A 26,446-nucleotide genomic window follows, 5' to 3' on the forward strand; every position below is an offset into this window, starting at 1 on the left:
AGTATTTCTAACTATTTAACGTCCTAAATAAGCTAATATACTTGACTCTTGGCCTTCCGTTGTGCCAAACTGTTCTAAAAGAGATTTAACTTTTGCTCTAAAATAGTGCCATTAAAGTCACCCCCTTGTCATCTTTTTACCCTCTTTCCCCAAATGGCCTGCACCATGGAGAAAGAAGGAAAAAAATACCAAGGTGCCATTTGCTGGCTTTTCATAGTGACAAGTGTGGCTATGTGATGGCTGTTACTGGCCCCACATGAAATGAATTGGGTAGTCTAGTCAAGATCCTAGTGGACAGTCCTCCATGACACACAACCCGTCAGAAATTTGGCATTCTTGTTGACAGCCTTAAGCAGAGACACCAAGGATTTGAACGGGTAGGGAGCCAATTACCCTCAGGCCAAGAGCTGTTCCCTCCAGGCTAGGCTCTTTGGCTGGGCAGTGCAGGGAAGCTTGCATTACCACTGTCTGTTCTGTGGATAAAAAGGCTATATGTCAGCCTTCTTAAGTGAATTTAGTACTCACTAAGAACGCTTAACGTTTGTTTTTAAGAAGATTGTCCCCAGCCACCCTCCTTGTATAAAGAAGGTTTATGAATAGAGGGTTCTTTTGGGAGGGAGAATCTCAACTGAAACACTTTACTGGCAAGGTTAATTGGTCTCACGTCTGTCTTCCAGATTTCTTGGTGCCGTTATTGAGCTCCGTTTTAACAGTAGCGTGGATCTGTTGCCTGGTAACTGCCTTCTTCTGGTGCATTCGGAAGCGCAGAAAGCAGAGCAGCCACACTCACACTGCGTCCGACGACAACACTACAAACAACGTGCGGGAGCAGCTGAATCAGATCAAGAACCCCATTGAGAAACACGGCGCAAACACAGTCCCCATCAAAGACTATGAAAACAAGAACTCCAAAATCGCCAAAATAAGGACACACAACTCGGAAGTGGAGGAAGACGACATGGACAAGCACCAGCAGAAGAGCCGCTTTGTCAAACAGCCAGCGTATACACTGGTAGACAGAGATGAAAAGCCCCCCAATAGCACTCCGACAAAACACCCGAACTGGACAAACAAACAAGACAACAGAGACTTGGAAAGCGCACAAAGTTTAAATCGGATGGAGTACATTGTATAGCAGACAGTGGGTGCTGCCTTGCAGAGCCTTTAGATATCATTATAAAGGCACTCAGAGCTTGTAGTTCTTAAACTGTTGTGTAATATTTGAGTCTAAGGCTATTATTTACTTAGAATCCCTGTGTTAATTTAAGTTTTGACAAGCTGGCTTACACTGGCAATGATAGTTGCTGTGGTTGGCTGGAATACCAAGTGCTGCATTTCACATCTATGCAAAACTAGTCAAAAGTGCCCTAATGTAAATTCAGCTGTAGCTGATACATCATGGAAATGTTTCATACGGTATTGCATAGCCTTATTAGGTCCTCTTTAGTGTCAACTTTCTTTTTTGCCAGATGTGTCCTGATTTATACATTTATAGAAAATACATTTTATTTATATTTATTGAATCTGAGTTTTTTGTATATTGGTTTTATGGTGACGTACAACTAGTTCTGTATTTGAAAGTGCCTTTGCAGCTCAGAACCACAGCAACTATCAACAAATAAGTTTATTTATTTTTTTATTGTATTTTTGTTGGGGCGGGAGGGGACTTGATGTCAGCAGTTGCTGGTAAATGAAGAATTTAAAGAGGAAAATGTGTTAAAAGTAGAAGTTTGTATAGATATGTAAATAATTCTTTTTTTATTAATCACTGTGTATATTTGATTTATTAACTTAATAATCAAGAGCCTTAAATATCATTCCTTTTTATTTATATGTATGTTTAGAGTTGAAGGTTTTTGATAGCATTGTAAGCTTGTGGCTTCTTTATTTTGAATTTATTTTCTTGTTACATGTTGCCTATATGCCAAAATTAAGGTGTTCTAAAAATAGTTTATTTTTAACAATAGGACAGGCTTTCATGCCTTGATACTGTTTTTTTTTGTACAATGTCAAATGTTTCAAACACCTTCCATAGTATCACTTTAAGACTATTTGTAAGTGCTGACTGAGGCAGTTTAGATTAGAACCATTTTTTTTATTTTTATTTTTTGCTGCTTTAGACTTGAAAAAGAGTGACAGGCAGATAATCTGCTACAAAGCAGTTTAAGGGAACAAAAATGAGCTATAACTCTTATGTAGATGAAATGTGAGTGGTTGCATGTCATTAAAATATCAAATTAGCGTGTGAAGTTGGAAGCACAGCAATCTCATTTTGTAAATTCTGATTTTTTTTCACCATGAATATTGTAATACTGAACCACTTGTAGATTTGATTTTTTTTTTTGTACTCTACTGCATTTAGGGAGTATTCTGATAAGCTAGTTGTTGGATACTTGAACAGTAGAATGTCCAGTAAGATCACTGTGTAGATTTGCCATAGGTTACGCTGCCCGCCTTAACAAGTGAGGAAATCAAAGTGCTATTACAATGTTAAGATCAAAAAGGCTTATAAACATATTAGTCTCATTGGTTAACCAGTGAGATCATGAAGATACCTTGTGATATTAGTGTTATATGAACATGAAAATGCATCTTCGATGTGTTTTGTTCCTGGCAATAAATCTTAAAAAGTAATATTTATTAAACTTTTTGTATGAAAACATGAAACAGCGTGAAGGTTATTAAGCTGCAGTGAGGCACTTCCAGCTAGCTTTGTCACCCAAAGGTTTTAGTCAATAGCTATGGCTGGTGATAAGCTAGTGAGAGAAATGATAGATGAGCTAAGTACTCGAGGGCCTGATCCAAACACTATTGAAGTCTCTAGAAAGACTCCCATTGGTTTTCAGTGGGATTTAAATCAGGCCTAGGCTGCTTAAGTGTACTGTTGTACGCTTTCACATGCCCCAGTTCTGAGACTCCCTGGAGGGGTGAAGAGAGGTATGCCCATCATAGCTATGGGGTCTCTCGGGTGTCGGCCATGGTGGGTTGTGATGTAAGCAGTTGGGTTTGCACCACGAGCTCGCTTCACTTGGGCCACCAAACAGCTCAGCCAGATTCAAACCTGGCCAGGAAAAGCTCCACAAACAATTCTAATCTTCCTCCTTCATTTCTAGCAAGGGGCTTGCAAAGCACCACACCTGGTTGTTTGTTTGTGTGTGGTGGTTTTTTTGTTTTGTTTTTTTTGAAGTAACAAGTACTCTAAGGATTTAGAGTTGCTTGTGTGGCCTTGGGCAGTTATAGCAGTGGGTGTTCTTAAAGGCAGCAGCCTTGCTTGTATTACTCCTATTTGACTGGCTCCACTGCTGATGGAATTAATCCCGTTTTATGCCACCAAAATAACGGAGTTACTTGAATTTTTATGCTGGTGTAGCAGTAGGAGCGGTATCTGGGGACCATTTCCCCCCCTGATATTTACCATGGAGACTGTGGTAATATTGAGCCTGATTTTTCCCTGGCCTAGTGTAGTCACACAGAGCAAAGGTGTAAGACCTTGCAACCCTCATCTTGCTAGTTAGACCTAGTCTGCACTGGTGTAAAGTGCAGATGCTGCAGAGCTAGGCTCATTATCTTTCTAATGCTACCTTCTCAGATAAGAAGAAACCCCTCTTGTATTGTAAGGGATAATTCTGTATAAGAACTGTAAAAGTCTAGTGTTAGACAAGGAATTTCTAAGAGGATCTCATTGCAACAAAAGGAATATCTAGAAACAACACTCAAAACTCAACTCTGCCTTAGATGATAATTCAAACTACACTTTTTCCATTCACCCATAAACTTTCTAGCTTGTCACTGTACAACCAACTTGGAAGTGCTCTGGTCTTCACAATAACATGTCACATTACTGACTCACTGCAGCACCAGAGAATTGTCAATTTATGACTGACCGAATGGAAGTCACTAAGATGCGCTACGGATTAGCATGTCACCACCTCTGCAAAGCTTGTGGTGAGTTTCCAGCAGCACTAAAAACAGAATATTTAGTGCAATTCATTTGTCTAGGCCACATCCTACTTCCACTTCCATAAACAGACCTCTCTTTAAAACTGCTTAAAGGGAACTGGCAGCCCTCTGGCACAGCAAGCTGAAGCTGAGTAACTAAGTACTTTTAGCTAGGATTTTTTTTTTTAAGCTAGCTAACCCCATTAAACATCCAGGCGTGGTTATCTTACTGCAAAGCAGCATCACTGAAGTTTTTGTACCCAAGGTAAGCCAGGAACTTGCCTTTACTAATTTAGCATCTACAATTAAATGTTTGCCTCACGGGAGTAGGCCAGTAGACTCCTGGTGTGACTAAGAATAGCAGTTGTAACCCCATTTTCTCCTTTTTAAACCAAAAAGTGGGGTTAACACTTTACATTAGGTTCTGCCTCTGCTAGTTTCAAATAATATCCATTTAATAGCCATGTCTATAGGTTCAAACTATTTCACAAGTGGTAACAAGTACCTTTTTAAGATCTAGCCTGAGCAAAATCTCAATGACCCATAATGAAAGATTCCACACTTAATGAGTGTCAGTCAAGTGTTTTGCACTGAGATTCTTGTATGAAACCTCCCATATAACTAAAGAGTAAAAGTTTGACACTGTCTAGGTGGGGTATTTGCTAAACAAGGGGCCCATTTTTCAGTCTCTAATATAAAAGACTGGACTTCATGTATATGTAATAGCATCTCTGAGCTAAGGATGCTTCTTGTTCATAACCAGATAATCAAATTCTGCGAGATTACCATGGAGAAACCTTGCACTATATGTTCTTTGTGACTAAGTGGTAGCTGCAAAATGTACACTGGTGAATTCAGATCATGATACAGCCAGCAGGATGGGAGCTGGTCTTTTCTATTGTAAAAATAAATAGGGATGCAGAAGCTCAAGGTTTTCACATGGCAAAAGTAAAGCCCACATTTATTTTTTTGTGGAAGTTACTTTGCCAGTTTACTGGGTTGGGAAAATACATAGTTTGGTCAGGAGCAGCCACCTGCTGCTGGTGTTATGTTTTATGCTTATTCAGCTCAGCATTGGCGAAGTCTGCTGCCTGAGTTACTTTTTAAAATACAAACTTTACAAAACACGTTATTCTCCGTTGCTCCCTAGCAGCAGAACTGTAGCTACAACCAGATGACCCTTTCGAAAACTGGTTTGTTTAAACTTGCACTGAATACAGCAAAGTCACTGCCCCTTAATATGGAAAATACTGTCCAGCTTATGTAGAGGCAGGCATTTATAAAACCAGTCAATGTATTAAATTCTAAGATTGTCTCCAAGGGGTGGGAAAGGTACTTTCTTTGGTGAGCAATTATTTCCCCACTGTTAATGCATGCAAATTGCATCAGATGCTTGTAAACTTATAGCAATACCATTGTCTAACACCTCTAAGGCGCATAAGCAGGCTCAATGGCAGCTCGCAAACCCCTTCAGGGGGGCGATGTGTATCTTCCTTCACTACAGCGTGGGCCAGCAGCACTTGCTCTTGTACTTACAGAAGCCTATGAAGGGCAAGAGCTAGTATTTGCTCATGAAGCAGCTCTCTGCCACACCAGAGACCCTACAGGGTAACTTTACCCACTTCTCCTTGGAGATAGTGTCATGCAGCTTCTCACCTGTCACCCAATCAAGCCCTTTAGGTGTTGCTGGGGGCCTTCAATGCTGGTTCGCTACTCTAAGCATGAGGGCCCAAATGGTAAAGGGTGAGCTAAAGCCTCAGCCCACTCCACTAGCTGGCAGCAGCTCCCTGCACTTCTGACAAGGTATCAGGAACTCTCTCCAACAGAGGCCAGGGGCCTTCTCCCAGCTGCTTTGTCAGTGCAGCTGAGGTGGACGCTGTTCACTGCCGCCTCTGCTTGGGCAGCCAGTGTTTCACAAGGCAGGTGTGGTTAGCACAGCTCCCCCTCTCACTGCAGCCTCAGAGGGAAGCTGGCAGCTGCTCTTTCCCCCTGCAGACACCACTCTAGAGCCCTGCCATGTGCACCTAGTCTCACAGGCAGAGCCTCTGCTCTACTCCTGTACCACAGGGAGCCCTGTGGGACCAGGTCAGGGGCATGGCCTAAAGCGTTTGTTTATGCCACAAAGCCTGGACATTTTCATATAGTTGAATGAGGACAGGTCTCCCCCCATCCTGTGAACAAGGCTCGTCCACATCCACCCCTTTCTCCCTCTGAAGATGGAATAGGCCGTATAGGCTCTTCCCCCTAAAATGAGGAGCAGGACTCTCCCAAACATAGATTGATAATCAAGGTTCCCTGACATTGCTGGGGATGGGGGCAGAATCTCTTCCTCCTCCTCAATCTCTGATCTAGGTCAGGGAAGACTAACAGCATAGACCTTCCTCATTATGATCTACCTCCCCACGACAGAATTTTCCAAATTCGGAGGTGGACAAAGCCATCAGTCCCAAAAAGCAATTCCCTTATGGAAAAAAAAAAAAGTAAGTCCAACAAGATGTTCGCCTTTTCCCTGGGAAAAATCACAGATTCTGAATGGCCTCACCCAGAATGCTGGAGGTCCATCAAATAAATGAGTCAAGCTGATAAAGGCTTAAAGGCACTTGCCAGAATGCAGGGTCCACTGGACTGGATTCTGCTCCCATTTCTAACACGGAATTGCTCTGTCACCTTGGGCAAGTCACTTTGCTCCTGTATTCAATGGAAAAACTGATCTTTGTCCTGCTCTGTAAAGTGCTTTCTGATCACCAAAAAAAATCTATCCTTTTACATACTATTCTTACTTCAGCCCATCTTAGAGCATAAGAACAGCCATACTAGGTCAGACCAAAGGTCCATCTAGCCCAGTATCCTGTCTTCCGACAGTGGCCAATGCCAGGTGCCCCAGAGGAAATGAACAGAACAGGTAATCATCAAGTGATCCATCCCCCTGCCGCCTGTTCCCAGCTTTTGGCAATCAGAGGCTAGGGACACCAGCCCTGCCCATCCTGGCTAATAGCCATTGAAGGACCTATCCTCCATGAACTTACCTAGTTCTTTTTTGACTTCCCCTAGAAACACAAAAAAACCCCAACCAACTCACCCCAACCCCTTTGTCCTATTCAGCTGGATGTGTCATATGCCATTCAAAAGCCCATGAGATGTAGACATCAAAAATCTGCTAGCACTCTAACCAACATACAGATTTCTTACTGGGAAGGCAACTTACTTGAGGAGTCAATCTTACTGGGCAGTTTACTTTGCACAGTTCACTTGAGCAAAAGTTTCATTAGCAGAGTCACAGATAGTGACAAGTGGAGTTTTCTGCCGATTCTGTTCTTTTGGTGGAAACAAAATAAATGATTTTCTTGCAGTTACTATGAGCCAAGAAAAACAACTGAAATGGGTGCTGTACAATTACAAACACACACAAATACATAGTCAGTCTGATCCTTGATATACAGAAATGTGACTTCTGACATGTAGACTAACCAGAACTAGCACATGATTTATTACTCCTATGATAAGACCTCTGATAGCTGTATAATATTCCTGGAGATTACCACTGGGCAAAAGTGAACTTATTTTAACAGCTTTCTCTTTATACATAAAACTTGTAAAGGCCAAGCCAGCCTTTGATCTAAGACATTTACTAAGCTTAAAATTTTAACGTTAATGTTAAGATTTAATGTTAAAAACACAAAAAGGATAGTTTTCAGACATTACAGATTACCCATCTTTGAAAGAACTGCTTCATTATGTGTGTATTCAAGAAATCACAGCAGTTAAAAGTTTCCTAGATGATACATTTTTAGGGCAAGGAGGTCTCATTTTTTACAACAAATACATATTTTTAAGCATGATTTTTGCATTTCCTGGGGTTGGCCAGTCAGTTTCTCACAACCTTAACCTTTCCCTGGACCTCTCTTGACAGATCTCTGCCAGCTGTGCTGACAGTAGAATTTCTAGCAAATTATGCCCTTCAATTTTTTCAGTTCTCACAGTGATTTGAAGTCCCACTTTAAAAAAGAGGGTAGGCCCCCATATCACAGAAAGTATTCATTATTTCATGCAAAGGGCTTCCTCATCACTTCAGAATACAACTAAGTCCGTCGATTTGCACGGGCTGAAATTGTGGAAAAGCAGCATCACTTGCCCCATAACCTCAGCCGTGCAGAACACAATGCCATCCACAGCCTCAAGAACAACTCTTGACATCATAATCTAAAAGGCTGACAAAGGAGGTGCGGTCATCATCATGAATAGGTCGGAATATGAACGAGAGGCAGCTAGGCAGCTCTCTAACACCACATTCTCCAGGCCATTACCCTCTGATCCCACTGAGGGTTACCAAAAGAAACTACACCATTTGCTCAAGAAACTCCCTGAAAAAGCACAGGAACAAATCTGCACAGACACACCCCTAGAACTCCAACCAGGGGTATTCTATCTGCTACCCAAGATCCATAAACCTGGAAATCCTGGACGCCCCATCATCTCAGGCATTGGCACCCTGACAGCAGGATTGTCTGGCTATGTAGACTCTCTCCTCAGGCCCTACGCTAACAGCACTCCGAGCTATCTTCAAGACACCACTGACTTCCTGAGGAAACTACAATGCATCGGTGATCTTCCAGAAAACACCATCCTGGCCAAAATGGATGTAGTGCACCCTCTACACCAACATTCCACAAAAATGTTCTACAAGCCATCAGGAACAGTATCCGTGATAATGTCATGGCAAACCTGGCGACTGAACTTTGTGACTTTGTCCTCACCCACAACTACTTCACATTTGGGGATAATGTATACCTTCAAGTCAGCGGCACTGCTATGGGTACCCTCATGGCCCCATAGTATGCCACCATTTTTATGGCTGACTTAGAACAATGCTTCCTCAACTCTCATCCCCTAATGCCCCTACTCTACTTGCGCTACATTGATTACATCTTCATCATCTGTACCCATGGAAAAGAAGGCCTTGAGGAATTCCACCATGATTTCAACAATTTCCATCCCACCATCAACCTCAGCCTGGACCAGTCCACACAAGAGTTCCACTTCCTGGACACTACAGTGCTAGTAAGCAATGGTCACCTAAACACCACCCTATACCGGAAACCTACTGACCACTATCCTTACCTACACGCCTCCAGCTTTCATCCAGACCACATCACACGATCCATTGTCTACAGCCAAGCTCTAAGATACAACCACATTTGCTTCAATCCCTCAGACAGAGACAAACACCTACAAGATCTCTATCAGGCGTTCTTAAAACTACAATACCCACCTGCTGAAGTGAACAAACAGATTGACAGAGCCAGAAGAATACCCAGTAGTCACCTACTCCAGGACAGGCCCAACAAAGAAAGTAACAGAACACCACTAGCCATCACCTTCAGCCCCCAACTAAAACCTTTCCAGCACATCATCAAGGATCTATAACCTATTCTGAAGGACAATCCCTCACTCTGACACATCTTGGGAGACAGGCCAGTCCTCTCTTACCGACAGCCCCCCAATCTGAAGCAATACTCACCAGCCACCACACAACAAAAACACTAACCCAGGAACCTATCCGTGTAACAAAGCCCATTGCCAACTCTGTCCACATATCTATTCAAGGGACACCATCATAGGACCTAATCACATCAGCCACACCATCAGAGGCTCATTCACCTGCACATCTACCAGTGTGATATATGCCATCATGTGCCAGCAATGCCCCTCTGCCGTGTACATTGGCCAAACCGGACAGTCTCTACGCAAAAGAATAAATGGACACAAATCAGACGTCAAGAATTATAACATTCAAAAACCAGTCGGAGAACACTTCAACCTCCCTGGTCACTCAATTACTGACCTAAAAGTCACAATTCTCCAACAAAAAAATCTTCAAAAGCAGACTCCAACGAGAAACTGCAGAATTGGAATTAATTTGCAAAGTGGACACCATTAAATTAGGCTTGAATAAAGACTGGGAGTGGATGGGTCATTACACAAAGTAAAAACTATTTCCCCATGCTAATTTCCCCCCTACTGTTACTCACACCTTCTTGTCAACTGTTGAAATGGGCCATCCTGATTATCACTACAAAAGTTTTTTTTTCCTGCTGATAATGGCCCACCTTAATTGATTAGTCTCGTTATAGCTGGTATGGCAACACCCATTTTTTCATGTTTTCTATGTATATATATCTTCCTACTGTATTTTCCACTGCATGCATCCGATGAAGTGGGTTTTAGCCCATGAAAACTTATGCCCAAATACATTTGTTAGTCTCTAAGGTGCCACAAGTACTTCTTGTTCTTAATATTCCCTTTACCTGGAAGTATACTAATCATGTTCTGAAGCAAATTTTCTAGAAGATTAGGGTCCCAATAATCCAAACTGCTAGCTCACAATCCATTGACCACAAAAAACATTTCTTACGTTTTTCTGTTCCTAAGCCTAGCTCAGGATATCAGTCAACACCATTGACCAGCATGATCCTGGACCATAACCTTTTCTCAATGAGCTGTATGTGGTTGGATAGTGCTTCCGAAAAACTTAAAGACCCAGGACAGCCAAGATCAGAAGGTAATAAGAGTGTATGGCAACAGATGGTCACAAAGGCATGAAAAACTTCAGCAAGATCTACCCACGCCTGAGTGAAACGGTAATGGTAGTCTTACCTTACACAGATGGAAAATGGTGATTATGCAGAACAGTGCCAGCTGAGTCTCCAGGAGTAATTGGGGATTATGCTGTAGCAAGGTGCTTTGGAAAGTCTCACCGCTGGATAACTTCTTGCCTGAATAACTGCTTTAGAAGTATATGCATTCTATCTTATTCAATTAAGATGAAAACGAAATTAAAGGGAGTGTTTCAACTGAAAATGTAACTATACCCTTGAACTGTAATACAGACTAACAATAATACATGATGATACACACTGTATGCGGTCAGATTTTGCTTTCCAGAACTGCTTGAATTAATTGACTTTATGCTCCCCCCCCCCCACTTTGTGAAAGAAGGCTTTAAAGCATTTAAGAAAATATAACAATGGGAAATTTGAGCCCCGCTTGCTCAAACATGTTAGTGTTTATTACAGCTGTAGTCAATGAGTTTGCCAGTCTTGATGAACCATGCATAGGATCTCTTAATAGGCAGAAAGGGATAAACTGGAAAGAAGAAATTCAAGTGATTTTCCATACTCAAGTCAATGCATGTTAATAGATTATCATCTGAACGTTTCCTGTTGCTAACACCCTAATTGTGCTACAACCTAGAATGTATTGGAAAGCTCACAGCAAAAGGGATCCAGGCACAAACAAACTGGAAATAATGGAAATTGAGAACTCAGGTGGAACACATGCTTATAATCTTTCCTTGTCTCAGTCTCTATACTACTAAACTAATTCACTTAGACCAGTGTTTCCCAAACTTGGGACGCCGCTTGTGTAGGGAAAACCCCTGGTGGGCCAGGCCGGTTTGTTTACCTGCCGCGTCCGCAGGTTCAGCCGATCACGGCTTCCACTGGCTGCGGTTCACTGCTCCAGGCCAATGGGAGCTGCTGGAAGCAGCGCGGGCCAAGGGACGTACTGGCCGCCGCTTCCAACAGCTCCCATTGGCCTGAAACAGCGAACTGCGGCCAGTGGGAGCTGCCATCGGCCGGACCTGCGGACGGGGCAGGTAAACAAACTGGCCCGGCCCGCCAGGGGCTTTCCCTACACAAGCGGCGTCCCAAGTTTGGGAAACACTGACTTAGACCATGCATGCAGCAATATACTAAATGTCTAAAATACTTGCATTGATACTTTAATTCCACTGTTAATGATATTTTTTTTTAAATCAGCTTTCTGACAAAGCACCTTTTAAGTAATGCCCTGATACTTCATTTAAATCACTTAATAAATACGCAAATGATTTCTGTTTCCCTCCTGATATCTAAAAGGATCTTGTGGGATGGCACTAAACATGTCCACCCTTCCTCCATGTACACTTCTGCCTGATACCTCTTCAGTTTCAGCTTTGTTGCTCCTGTTACTCGTAAATGTCCTCTTGCATAGACTGGGGATGGGTGAGCATCAACAGGCATGCTGTGAAACGGACTATACAAAAGTGCTGTCAGATACACAAAGTCACCAAACTGAAAAAAAAAAATGAAGAAAATGTCTCTTTCCTTAATCTCTTTCACATTCATAGTAATCAGAGGGGTTACTTCTAACAACTGTGGGTAGAGCCCTGCGTGGAATCAAATTTATCTCTGCAGATACAAATAACTGCGGATATAAATCGGTATCTGCGGAACCGCAGGGCTCTCCTGGGAACTGCAGCGGTGAAAGGAGCAGAACATGGAGCCGCCGCTCCCAGGAGCTAGTGCCCCACGCCAGCAGCTCCTCCAGCACGGCTTTACCACCCCCAGCCCCGCTCACTGGGGCAGGCACCAGGCTCACCAGCAGCTGTCCCTGGTCATGCTCTTGCGTTCAAGCAGCGCGCATGCCCCCAGAGAGGAGACGCAGACAGCTGCATGGAAGGGATGGGGTCAGGGGTGGGGGCGGGGTTGCGGGCGGTACAGCTGCACCGGAGGAACTGCCATCGGCAGGGTTCTGGCTCCTGTGGTTCTGCGGATACCGATTTATATTCGCACATATCTGTATCCACGGATATAAAATGGTATATGCGCAGGGCTCTAACTGTGGGTGCAAAAGTGCTGTTTATGTTGACAGTGTCCTACTCTCAACTGTTGCGATGATTGCTATCATCTAAGGCCCGACCTGCCAAAACTTATTACTGAGTGCAACACTTGAAGCCACATATATTCAAACACGAAGTACATGGGGGCACTCGTATTAGTAAGCTCTGTGCCAAGTAGTAAGAGTTTGTGGGATTGGCTCCATATACTGTAGTTTCGGTGGTCATATTGATTTTCAGACTGATCAAAAATGAAATTTCTTGCAATTTCATTGTATCCATTTTAGGAAGAAGACAATGAAATAATGAGTTAATTGGCACACAAAATGAAGTACACCCCAGAGGTGAAAGTAAGCTGGTACGGTCCGGTACAGCGTACCGGCAAGAGCCGGTAAGCCGTGCTGGACTGAACAGGCTTCTCCAGCGATGATTTAAAGGGCCCGGGGCTCCAGCCGCTGCGGGGAGAGCCTGAGCCCTTTAAAGCGCTGCCTGAGCCCTGCTGCCGGAGCTCCGGCAGCGCTTTAAAGGGCCCAGGGCTCCCCGCAGCGGTCAGAGCCCTGGACCCTTTAATGTGCCGCCAGAGCCCTGTCGCCGCTGGAGTAGCAGTGGCGGCAGGGCTCCAGCGGCTATTTAAAGGGCCTGGAGCTCTGCGGCGGCCGGAACCCCGGGCCCTTTAATTTGCCCTTGAGCCCTGGGGCGCCCAGACGCCTCTGCATCTGGTAGCTCAAGGGTGATTTACAGGCCATGGGGCTCCCAGCCACAGCCGGAGATCCAGGGCCTTTAAATCATGAAAGGCCACACCCCTTCCGGTTGAGGCCACGCCCCTGCTCAGGACTCCAGCATACCGGTAAATCCTTTAAGTTACTTTCACCCCTGGTACACAAGTCATAAAAGCAATATTAAAAAAGATGTGACATTAGGAACTAACTCCAATGCCATATCGATAATAGTCAAATACTACAGATTTAGCTTAAACCCAAATACACAAAAGGAAGCTTTAGTAAGTGGCCCTCAAGTACAATAATGTTTGATTTTTAATGTGTGTGCATGCACTTTCTCCTGCACATGAAGGTGATGGGCTTTGCACATACAAACTTCATTTCTCTCAATGAGGTATGTATGTGAAAATTCTACCACCTGTGTGCATAGCTAGCACTAGAAAAGTGTGTGCATTTATGTTGAGTTCCTGCTGGAAAATCCAGCCCTAAATGACTGTTGCACATATCAGTTTTTAATCTGGCTAAAGTGTTACTTGAAAATATTTTAGATGAGAGCACTATACTAGGGTACTTTTTCATTAGTATTTATTTGCTTTAGAAGGTTCCAAAGATCAGATGAACTAATCAAGTATTTCCCCCCATGAAAGCCTAAATGATGAGCTTTTACCAATAAATAAAATGTTGAGTTTAGTAGTCTGCAGAAAAATGGAGAATCTGTCTGTACCAGTTAGCTGACAATAGTGGAAGTTACTTTAGCATTTTTTGTCATCAGATCTCCAGATGCTGATTTATTAGTAGTATCAAAACACATCCCTATAGAATGTCTAGCTTTAAATATTAACATTTTATGTATGGAATATTCATTCATTGTCTAATACTACATCCTTGTTTTGCTAAATATTTAAATATCTTAATGTTGACAGGGTAAAATCAAGTGTGCTTTTGTTAAACTTCCAAAGGATTAAGTCATTTAATGAATCAGTTTCATCATTAGAAAGTTTAGCAACATAGACACTACGTTTAACATTCAGTATTTTGATCACTTCTTTTTATTCTGAACTGCTTCCTAAAAACTCACCAAATATGTCTGTCTATTGAATACAGGTTTGGTTGCATAACTGATTTCACCTTGGTAAAATTTAATACATCATTACTTCTTAAGTCTCCGTAGTTTTAACTTTCTGGGCCCATCTTCTCCCTCTTTCTTTCTTTTTTGGATAAGTTTCTCTGAAGGCTTGAAGTTAAATTTTAAATAAGAGGATAGCGGCATTAGGGATAATTCTTCAGTGGTTGTGGCTGGCTCATTTTGGTTTGTCTGTATTACTGGTATATTATTTTTTATGAAAACAGGTCTTGGGGGAATTTTTCCTAAAGTAAGTGACTCTTCATCAGACATGGCTTTTGCCAAGTCTTGCTTAGAAAATAACTTGGGATTCAGTAGGGACTTCTCCTCCGAAGATGGTTCTAAACAATCAGAGTTGCTCTTTTTCCTTTCTACGTCTCTGGGGATTAAGTGACCTTGTTCAGAAGATACTTTCTTGCAATGGTCTAACTCTTCCCCTGAACCACAACTCTTTTGTTGATTCTGTGTTTTAGTCACTCTTTGACTTTCTTTTGGATCTGGCAGTGCTGACTCACAGCTACATGGAGGGTTACTGCTTAGAAGTCTCATCTTTAACCATTCTGCAGAGTGAAGTTTTTGCTGGCTGCTAGCATCATCTGGCTGTCTCTGATTAACATGATTTTCCAGTTCTAAGGCAGGAAGCTCCGAGTTGCTCTCAGCTGTATTTATGCAATCCTTTGGGTGTCCTATACTCCTACATTTTACTTCAGACTGAGGATCGGAAGGAGCTTGATGTTCCTTCTTCCTGCTCCCTGTCGCCGAGTCCCCTGAGCCAAGATACACTTGCATTGTGTCCTTGCTGGTTTGAGGTTTGCTCATGTTACTGTTCCTTGTTTCTGTCCTTTTCACACTGTAATAAAAAGATATTTTGGTTTTAATAATAAAGAATTGTTACTGATTTTTACAGCCCTTTTTACAAATTCTGAATTTGGAAAAAGATGGCCTGTATATCATCTTGACAATAACGTTTGTCTAGTGTGGATAGTATCAAGCACTAGCCATCTGATTTTCCACTGCATTAGGGGAATCCTAATTATTAATGACTAAGCTGAAGGAGTTCAAATTGTATTCCAACAGGCAGAACTAGATTCATTACAGATGTTAGGGGTCAATACTGCATAAGTATTTTGAATTCCTTCCCAAACTGGCTAGATAAAGAAGTGCTTCAAAATGTGACTATATGGCTTCAAACCATATACATATATACGTATGCACAACATACAGAGAAAGAGGGAGAGTTAGCTTCTAATCTAATTTAGGACGTTTCTCTGGAATTTCTCCTGGTACATTTCAAAGTATTACTAAAATTTAACCACTACCCAGCTGATATCAAGCCTGTTCATCTGGAGAAGGACTTAGGCAAGATAAGTGGATGATATTCCAAAAAGTATTAAAGGAAAATGGAATTACAAGAGACTTGATTGGAGTGTCAGTACATAAACACTGTTCAGCTGCACATGTTACACACAAATCTAAACGCCACATAGGCTGGAAGATTAACATGATGCAGAAGTACAGAAGCTGCATGATGTAGGATTTAAAGTCTAAGATCTCAGCACAGCTTCTCCCTTGCTGAAACTGCTTTCTGCTGATGCAAACCAGCTCGAAAGCCAGTATATCCTGCCGTGGGAGAAGCAATTCAGAAATGGGGAACCTTCCAGTGATGTAGAGCCACCAAAGTGGCTCCCATCCTAATCCCCTGTCTGTAGCCAGCACATGGGATGTGACTAGGGATAAAGAGGGTATTGCCAGCACTCACTGCAATCCATTGATCCCCAGATGCTGTAATAATCCTTTAGGGCCATTGGCTTCTCTAACTTGCACTGGGGACAGTCTGACACACAGCTGGCCCAGGATTGGGGGAGCACAAAGCGGGCTTAAATAAACATTTACCAGGACCCTCTTCCCCATCTGTATATTGCAGACTCACACACAGAAGGGGAGGAGGTGAATCTTATTAAAAATGTTTTTCACCAGATTCAAACATCACATGTATTTGTTTTGGCTCAAATTTTCTTTAGAGGAAGCATGTTGGTTCTGCCTGTTGCTACGAGGGATATAAGTGGGTTGTAATGGCCAGATCTGGTATTCTATAAAATGAGAATGGGTGTTTTTATATGCTTATTCATAGTCAGTTGCCTGTCTATGTTTACTAGCCTATAGTAATCCTATATATACAGAAAAGGGTGCACATTACTTGACATTTCACTATGTACGCCAGACTGCATTACTCATTGTCAAATCATATATTTAACATCTTACAAATAGGAAAAAAAAAAAGAGAGATAGACGTACAGCTTTTGCAAGATGTCTTGCTTTATCTGTCGAGTCGGAGGAATGTTACACTTTTCGTTTTCAGTAGATTCAGCAAAATATTCAGAGGTCCCACTAGAAAGCTTTTCTTTCTGCTCCAAAAGAAAACACAGGTTTAAAATGTGAGCCATTAAGCTTCTATTACAGAAAATAAAACTCTGCTGCTAATGCCATGACTTACAGATGTTCTTTATTATTTTTAATCTGAACAGCCTAGAGAAGCAGCTCAGAATAAAATTATTTTAAATTTTATAATATTTGGGACACCTTAGTCCGTTTACTCCCCTCTCAGGCTCCCACTACACATATTTTGCATGTTAAAATATACCACAAACAAACACGAATGTAATGTAAAGGATGTAGATTCCAAACCATCTGAGGAAACCATTGGCAAATATCTGACATCTTTGTGGCTCAAACTGTGACAAATGCCAGGAATCTCTGTTGCAGACAGTGTATTTGTCAGTTTTTTTCTGAAGAGACTGAGTGGCGCAGTGGTCTATACCCTTATTCTCTGAAGAATTCCCATAATTTTCCATATTTACTAAAAATATGCAGAGTATTACTTACTCAATTTAAGAAGGCAAGGGTTAAAACTTTTAATACTAACATTTTGATGATCAGGGCTTGACGTGGTTGGCCACTCTGAGGCCACAGGGGGATTCTTTCTGGTCTCAACTAACAGCAGTACCATGGTTTTATGTAATTTGGAGATGGGGGGAAAGAAAGGGAAATGCTCTTCTCCTCAAGCTGTGAGCATTTCCTTTCACAATGAACCAATTTTACAGAGAGTTAGGCTGTTTGCTGACCTTACTGCTAACTCCCGGACACTTTACATCAGTGTAATCTTTGGAGGCTGTGTACAGAAGGGATAAGAACTTGGCAGAGTAATGTGGCGGGGAAGAAGAGAAATGGCAGTGGGGTGGGTGGGAATTGTCTCTCTTGCAGAATCGTTCCTGTCCAATCTAGTTAAAGAACTCCGCTGGGGCCAGCCTCTGCAGATGGGGAGACTGCGGTCTTACTTTGCCGCCTGCACTGGACTGTGGGCCTAGAAGGGGCAGTTATGCTGCTAGGCAGCCAGCAGGAGCCAAGGAAAGCCAAGAGGGACTGTGGAGGCACAAAGCGAATGCGTACATGACCAGTGCCTGTGACATAACTTGGGAACCTGACGGCTCTGGGGGTCTAGCCCTGTTTGTTCTTTGGGAGGGGGCCAAACCTCACCTCTCTCCCCAGTGAAATGACTCAGTGGAAACTGTTTCCTGTTTTGTGAGTGGAGAGGAGAGGAAGGGTGGGGGAAGAAATCTGGCCATTTGGGTAGTTAGTTAAAAAAAAAGTGCAGATGTTATGAGCTTGATTTTCAGATGTAAATTCTATGAACAATTGTGCGTGCACCTGGAGCCAGACATGTGCACCTACTCTCCATGCACGTTTGTAGTAATGCACACACAAAGTAAGCACAGGCAAATGCATACATAATTTCAATCTCAAAATCTAACCCAAATTATTTTAACATGAATTAGAAATACCTGCCCCAACTCTTTCCCCCCATTTGATGTAATGCGTTCCCATAAGGTTGTGCATTATCAGGGAGGGGAGCTCTGTAAGGGGGTGCGTGTGAGGGCGAGCTGGTTTGGTTTTTATTTTTCAATTTTACAGTGAATTTCGCGTAGATTTTATGGCAAGGAATGACATTTACAGTCATCTAGTCTGACCTCCTGCACAACACAACCCAACGAACCTCACCCAATAATTACTGGATGACAGTCCTGGAGAGTAAAGTCCTATTTAGTCAAAGAACAATTAGAGCCTGGATAGCAGCAGTTTTTCCCCTCTGCTGCCCCACCAATAAGCTTCCACTCTCCCCTGGACGGATTAACTCTAAGGCCGTTGAGGTAGCACAGCGTGAAATCTCATTCACTCTGCTGAGATTGCCAAAAAGGGGGCCAATTGAGATGTGACCACTTGTCCATTAGGTGCTTTTTTGGTGGGGAGTGGAGGCGTGGGAGGGGGGAACAGTAAGTAGTTGGTGAAAAGTAGCACTTAGAAACCTGAGAGTACAAAGTAGACCAAGGAAGACTGTAGACAGGTGCTGCCCATACTCAATATGTCAGCCAACGAACCTCAGCTCTATCCTATACAGAGAATGATACTTGCCTGGACTGTGTGGTGGTTTTGGAATGAGGATAAAAGGTCCCAGACAAACACTGAGACAACAAATATCATTTCGCTTGTGACCTGAGCCTGGCTTGAAATTCATAGTACAGAGGTGAACTGCTGATAGATTATTATACTATCTGAGACCTTTCTATTTTGTTTTTAAATGCTTCTCCCATAAACCGTGACAGAAAAGGGTTAAGGCATCAAAAATAAAAAACAAAATGATTTATATGTGAAACACTTCTGAACATGCCCTATAAGTACAGTGGATGTTCCCCTTGGAGCCACACCCTGTAAGTGCTGTATTTTGAGAGCTGAACAATTAACATAAGGAGTATGAGTCAGTCTCTGAATGACTCTGTGGGAACTAGAGAGCCTTTTGCTATTAGGAGTAAAGTAAACTCCCTAAGGCTGGAATAAGTCCACAATAGAAGGCAGAAAAGGTTATAAATAACAATAGTGCACACTACATATACCAATAAGACACTCAACTATTATTGGTGATATTTCCTTTATGTTCTCTATTAGGCCTAATCATTTTAGTTAATTTAAAAAAATAAAAGCCGCTGTATGTTTTGGGAATACTATTTATTTCCTATGGGAACTTCAAGGCTTGTTGAGGAAAGAAAAAAGGCTAATCTACTCTCATCCTGTCTAGTAATCCCAAATTCCTTTTAGCCAGTGAAATAATTAAAGAAAAATATTCCAGGCATAAAAAGGAGGACAGAAGAAGCAGACATCATATAAACAATGACACAGTGACAGAGAAAAACGTCAAAGTGCCGCCAAACTTGTGACAGGATTCTGAAAAAGCTGCGGGAAATGGGGGTTGCTGCTAACAAATTAAAACCAGATTTCTTGGCAAATTGTTAAAGAAAGATATTTACATTTGTATGGAGACTGGGTGGGCACAAAAGATTAAAATGCTTCTTTAGCCCTTGAACTGTCAAGACCCATTAGAAATCTTGTGTTCTTAAAATTCTAGGGTCAGCTCACTCCTTTTTGTCACTAAATCTCGGCATGTGAGAGCCTTCAGAAATCAGGCTCACAGAGAAAGAAACATTACTACTTACAAGCAGAGTTCTCTGAAGTTAGTATTATGTACATGTATTCTACCCTTAGCCACATACATGGCTTCTACCACTTCACTTCAGCAGGCAATACGCAACTCTATTTAATTAAGACTTTTGCACAGAGGCAAAACTATTAGGCGTGCATCATGCGGGCTTCAAGGATTATTAAATACCACTTCCGATTGTCTAACCATCAATTCTTTTCCGTGTAACACTAATTTAGAGCGAAACAGCTTGCAAAGGCAAGGAAGCTAAGTGATTGGCATCCACAACGAATTACAGAAGTCTAGTTTACAGACATTTAACATTGGTTTGCTAAAGGAACTATTTATGGAGCCACACTTGTGAAAACATCCCTACAGCTAATTATCCCAAAGAAGATAGAAAGGGTTGGGCACTTAGGAAATAGACCTGACAATACAGCTCATACAGACATTGAACTTTCTTGCGTCAAAGATTTGGGATGTTGCACTGAAAGAAAGGTTTGTTTCCTGAGTGAACAACTCTTCCCCACTTCCCTGGTTTGGTTTCAGTCTCTTTCTAGCTTGTCTCAGCCTGTTTCTATGTTCAGCCTGGTTACGTTACAATAAAACAATGTATTTCTGGATAATTACATTCTATCTCTAGAGGAGGAAATTTATTGTTTTTGAACTGCACTTAGAGATTTTTATCCGTTTGTCTTGACCCGCTCATCAAGTGACAAACTTAATAGAAAATATCTATGAAGTCAGTTAATCATTATTATTTGTATTAGAGTAGTGCCAAGCAGTCCCAGATGAGAGCTCAAGGCTCCATTATACTAGGCTCTATCAGAGACAACACCTGCCCTAAGAAGCAACAGAGGGTCCTGTGGCACCTTTAAGACTAACAGAAGTATTGGAGCATAAGCTTTCGTGGGTGAATGCCCACTTTATCAGTCTTGCGTCTGATAAAGTGGGCATTCACCCGTGAAATCTTATGCTCCAATACTTCTGTTAGTCTTAAAGGTGCCACAAGATCCTCTGTTGCTTTTTACAGATTAAGACTAACACGGCTACCCCTCTGATACTTAACACCTGCCCTGCAGATCCTACAATCTAAACAGAAAGGACTGACAAAAGTTGAGAGTAAGAAAGTACTGTTATCCGCATAATACAGATATGGAACTACATTGTCACACAAGGGGTCAGCCTATGATAGAGCCTGGAATTAAACACAGGTCACTTGAGACTAAGTTCATGACCATAACTTGATTTACTCTGGTGTAACTGAGAGAAGAATTTGGCCCTGTATCTCTATTGCTGAGTACAGGTGTAATTTGCATTCCTTTCCAGCCACTCCCCTGAAATTGTAGTTTTGGACTTACTGTCTTGTATTTTCTCTTAATACACCTCTACCCCGATAAAACGCGACCCGATATAACCCGAATTCGGATATAACTCGGTAAAGCAGTGCTCCAAGGGGGCGGGGCTGCGCTCTGGCGGATCAAAGCAAGTTCAATGTAATGCGGTTTCACCTATAACGTGGTAAGATTTTTTGGCTCCCGAGGACAGCGTTATATCGGGGTAGAGGTGTATTCTCTATCAAGCTGTCACTTGACGAGCAGGCCAAGCCAGAATACTCTCATAAGGCAAGAACAGAGAAAGATGCTGCACGTAATTTTGTTTAGATTTACAGAGCTCTCTCCTTTTGAAATGATGCTCCTCTAGGATGGACAATAAATGGGGGTGGTGATGAGGTAAATAGTAAAAAAAAAAAACAGAATACAACACAGCTAGATAAACTGAACTAAGATAAACTAGTAGAAATAGTTATTCCTTGTGGTTTAATGAAGTGCTAAAATTGTAAAAACATGGCTTTCTTTGAGGGCCAACCTAATTCACATAAAGGTATTCAAATAAGACTTATTTGGCTCCACGTGAGTTGGATCCCTTCCATGCGAATGTGGGAGAAAGTACCCTTGATTTGGCTAATCAGGTCTGACAAAATCTACAATCTGACGGGATCAGCTGCCATCTCTATTAAAAGAGGGAACTAACCTGGATATAACTAGTACCTTGGACATTAACATTTATTGGAGAGAATGCTTTTCCCTTCTCCTCACCCATTCTGTATGTGCCTTTGCACTGCAGGAGCAGAAAGGAAGAGGTGAAGAAAGATAAAGTTCTTTAACTTTACATTTGGGCCCAGATCAGCTCCTCAATACTGTGGAAATTCATTCTTCTCCTTCTCCTCCTCTTCCATCCCCATGGATTCCATAGCTTGTTGCAAGCAGGGCAGCTCCTAACAGTACAGGTTCTCTAGAGCTGCACTGCCAAGAAGTTGGAGCAGGATGAAGAGAGCCAGAAGGAAGGTATAAAGGCCAAGGCCTCTTCACCGCTAAGAATGAAAATCCCCAAAGCTGGAATTGATGCAAATTAAGGCAACAATTTCATTTGCATATTTGGTGAACATGCATTGGTGTGACAGAGCCTTACTCGGTAACTAAGGATAAGTCTACACAGCAATGTAGCTTGAGCCTAAACCACCTTGTGTCCACACACCAATTGTGTTAACATTGGGCTCAAACCTACGGTCCCAGGCCCCTGCAGGGCTGGAGGGTCTGAACCTGTATTCCTAGATAGAGTCATAGACTTTAAGGCAGACATGGGAAAACTATGGCCCGTGGGCCACATCCAGCCCACGGGACAGTCCTGCCCGGCCCCTGAACTCCCAGCGGGGGAGCCTAGTCCCCGGCCTCTCCCCCGCTGTCCCCCCTCCCTTGCAGCCATGCTGCCGCATGGGCTGTGCTCTGGCCCACCGCTCCTGCTGGGCAGCGTGGGGAGCGCAGGTGGCTCTGGCCGGGTGTCATGGCTGCGAGCTCCTGCTGCTGGTAAAGGGGTGGGGAGTGGCAGGGTTGGGTAAGGGAGCGGGGGTCCTGGGGAGCAGTCAGGGAGGAGGGGGCGGTTGGATGGGCGGAGGTTCTGGGGAGGCAGTCAGGGGATGGGGAATAGGGAGGGTTGGGAGTGGGAGTCCCGGAGGGCCTGTCAGGGGGCAGGGATGTGGATAGGGGTCTGGAGGGCAGTCAGGGGACAGGGAGCAGGGGGGGTTGGATAAGGGGGTGGGATCCCGGGGGGCAGTTAAGGGCAGGGGTCCCGGGAGGGGGTGGTCAGGGGACGAGGAGCAGAGGGCAGTTGGATAGGGGGTGGGAGTCCCGGGGGGGGCTGTCGGGGTGTGTGTGGATGGGGGTCGGGGCAGTCAGGGGACAGGGAGCAGGGGGGGTTGGATGGGTCTGGGATTCTGAGGGAGGCAGTCAGGGGGCGGGAAGTGGGAGGGGGCGGATAGGGGGCAGGGGCACAGCCTTCCCTACCTGGCCCTCCATACAGTTGTGCAACCCCGATGTGGCCCTTGGACCAAAAAGTTTGCCCACCCCTGCTTTAAGGTCAGAAGGGACCATCGTGATTATCTAGTCTGACCTCCTGTGCATTACAGGCCACAGAACCTCACCCGCCCCACTCCTGTAATAGATCCCTAACCTCTGGCTGAGTCAATGAAGTCCTCAAATCATGGGTTAAAGCCTTCAAGTTACAGAGAATTCACCATTTACACTAATTTAAACCCCAAGGTCTCAGCCAATTTGACCTGGGAGAAAATTCCTTCCTGACCCCAAATATGGTGATCAGTTAGACCCGGGCATGTGGGCCTGGGCTAGGTTGGACTAAGTTGGGACCTAGGGGCTGAGCCCTATTGCTTTCCTGTGTGCATGCAGCCCCAGCATGACTTGGGTTCAAGAAATCCTCCAGACGTATCCCAGAGTTTCTTGGGGCAACTTCCTTAGTCCTCTCTATGCCAACCATCTGTGGTGCAGTCTATTGCACTCCATTGCAAACAGACATCCCATCCCCCTTTACAAAGGGCAGCAGCTCAGATCAGCCTGCAGGGTTTTCAGTGGAGACCGATCAGAAGAAGCTTTTCGCAAAGAGAGCTGCTTCCTGGTCACACGAGCACAGCCAGAGTTTGGTGCACACTGCCCAGGTATCCTTGCACATGCCGCCCCAAGAAGGCTGGGGAAGCCAGAGAGCAGAGCAAGGACCAAACGGCTGCCCAGAGGGGATAGGGAGTGGCAGAGCTCCCGCTCAGCACGGCTGGGGGAGGAATGACCCCACAACACCCTGGCTGCTCCCCGTCCCTGCCGGGCAGCTGCTTGGTCCCCACTCTACTCTCTTCCACCTCCACCTCCCTTGGGCTGCGTATGCCGGGACACCCGGGCAGCGTGCACTGTCAGGGCGGGGAGAGGGACCCAGCCCCAAAACCTCCCTGCAGCTCCTGCAGCGGCAGCTTTGGCTCCCCCTTGGTGCTGTGCAGAGCTTGCCCGGAGCAGGGAGCAAAGCTGACAGGTGAGAGACAGGTGGCTCCTGGCTGCCGGGATGTTGGGGGTCATCCCTCCCCTGGACATGTTCCCCTTCCCTGCAGGGCAGGTGCCTGGTCCTGCTCTGCTCTCTGACTCTTGCTCCTGGACCCACCCTCCCTAGGGCCGCTTGTGCAGGGGCACTCAGGCAGTGTGCACTGTGAGGGCGGTGAGAGGGAGACAGCCCCCAAACTTCCCTACAGCCTCCCAGGGATCCCTTATCCTTGCTTCCCAAGGTGCAGCAGAGGCAGTGATAAGGGATTCCAGGGAGTGTTGGAGCACACTGCACTCCAATCCCTGGGGATGCAATTCATCGCCCAGCAGCCGGCGGCAGCCAGGCTGGTGCGTGTGTGTGCTTTTCCTCTGGAACCTATGTTTTATGTCAAACTTCAAAACAAACAGACAAAAATCAAATCAAATCAATCAAACCAACAAGAACACCTTCACTGAACGTCCCATTTTAAAAATTAAGAATTGCAAAGTTTCATGTTAATAGTTTAACAGCCCTGGAGGCTGATGTGCTAATTATCCTCAGGACATGAGCATTTTCCTGCTGATGTGATTCAACCTTAGAGATGGAGAGCCCAATTCTCAGTAGTTCAGTAAAAAGCCTTCTCAAACTGCAGTCATTCTACTGACACAGCCACCAAAGGAGCAAATTAAGCAGTCTATGTACTTGTGCTCCTTATGAGCACCCGGGTCCCATCAAAAGCACCATCACATTTAGGAAACAGGGTGGGCAGTAGAATTTCCCCATAGCGCAACTCATTTGTAGGGCTAGAGTGTTGACATGCGGGAGCGGGCGCTAGGCACTCTGGGATATTGTTACTTTGACTTGGGTCTGTGCACTGCAGTGAGGATGCCAGAGCCTTAGGTTCAAGTATGGGCCAGAAAATCCTTAACCGAGGGTTATATTGCAGTATAAATGCTCAAAGCACAGGGTTTCCTGACACGGGTCAGCTGACTCGAGTCTCACTAACCCTGTTGGATAGCGATACCTAAGAGGCTCTGGTGTTGTTCCTATGATACTGTCCCAAAGTCTCTGGCTCTGGCTGCTCTTCACTGATTACTGCTCCCAGGCCCATATGACCATGGAGAGATGGCTAGAGCACTGTCCAGAGTCACTCTAGCCATAGCGCCGAGCTTTTGGCCATGTGTGGATTGGAGAACTATGCTCTAGTCTCCACCTCTGGAGGACTCTAACCACAGAAACCCTGCCTAGAGAGGTTCTAACCATAGATACACAGTCAAGAGCATATATCTGCAGCCTATCTGAATTCTGTGAAGGTGTGCCAAAGACCACCTAGGACAAAAATCTCCATCCCCACCTCAATAGAGGAAGGGGCCACAGATCCCAACAAAACAAGTGATTCCATGGGACAACAAATGATAAAATAGGAATGGGTGTCCAAGTCAAAGGTTCAAAATGAGGGAACCGGCAGGGGGCACTGAGCAGAGACTCCCAGAGCTCAAGACTCTGCAAAGGAGTCCAAGGAGTAGGTGGATGCCACCCAAAGGAACTCTGCATGGATCCACAAGATAACCAAGACATGGAAGTACGCCCACAGGCACAGAGAACCTCCCTGTCAAGATGCCTCCTCCTGGACTGATGGCCAGTTTGGCCAGTTCCAGGAGGAGGAGGATGAGGGGGTCCTGCAACTTTCCGGAGGCCTGGATGGGTATGTGTATAGGAACAGAAGTGGGGGAGAAGTGCAGCCAGAACCTCAGCAGGGGATTCTAGAGAAGGTGGAAATGGGGCTGCAACCTGGCACCCTAGGTAGGCATGCGCCAAGGTCTCCCTCTTGTTGCAGAAGGGCAGGTGTTGGATGTATCCAAGCCCATGCTCATAATCTCATGCAAGAGTCACCAACTAATATCCCTAATGAGCTGTGGGACCAGAGTTGAATAGAGGCTGGCCCACTGGCCCATCTGTGTTCAGGTAGGCAGGGTTCCCCCGCCTCATCAGACTCCTGCATCAGTTCCCCTCGCTAGGTAGAAGGATGTCCTGCTGTTTGCTATCAAGGCAAGAAACAATAGTGAGGAAATGCACAGTGTGCAACATGAGTGCATAGATGAGTTCCCTGAGTGCAACTTGGATGC

The 26,446-nt window shown here is 44.2% G+C and overlaps 2 protein-coding genes across 9 annotated transcripts in view; one reads left to right on the forward strand and one right to left on the reverse strand.

The window, feature by feature from the left end:
- JAG1 (jagged canonical Notch ligand 1) overlaps positions 1-2,667 on the forward strand; it is a 37,114-nt gene extending 34,447 nt beyond the window's left edge. For both annotated transcript variants that reach the window (XM_042846947.2, XM_005287401.5), the window contains one exon: positions 678-2,667. In XM_042846947.2, coding sequence (XP_042702881.1) covers positions 678-1,135 — 458 coding nt within the window. In that variant the 3' untranslated portion in view covers positions 1,136-2,667. The remainder of the gene's footprint in view (positions 1-677) is intronic.
- A 9,003-nt stretch (positions 2,668-11,670) lies between these two features.
- The window catches only part of SLX4IP (SLX4 interacting protein), a 120,611-nt gene continuing 105,835 nt past the window's right edge, over positions 11,671-26,446 (reverse strand). For 6 of the 7 annotated variants that reach the window (XM_005287402.5, XM_042846916.2, XM_042846925.2 and 3 more), the window contains 2 exons: positions 16,733-16,842; positions 14,271-15,287 (listed from right to left, as the gene is read on the reverse strand). In XM_005287402.5, coding sequence (XP_005287459.1) covers positions 14,465-15,287; positions 16,733-16,842 — 933 coding nt within the window. In that variant the 3' untranslated portion in view covers positions 14,271-14,464. Of the gene's footprint in view, positions 12,051-14,270; positions 15,288-16,732; positions 16,843-26,446 lie in introns of those variants that run through there. The other variant, XR_010599978.1, reaches the window with a different exon arrangement.

The sequence above is a fragment of the Chrysemys picta genome, chromosome 3 (genome assembly GCF_011386835.1).
Source record: "Chrysemys picta bellii isolate R12L10 chromosome 3, ASM1138683v2, whole genome shotgun sequence".
Lineage (NCBI taxonomy): Eukaryota > Metazoa > Chordata > Testudines > Emydidae > Chrysemys > Chrysemys picta.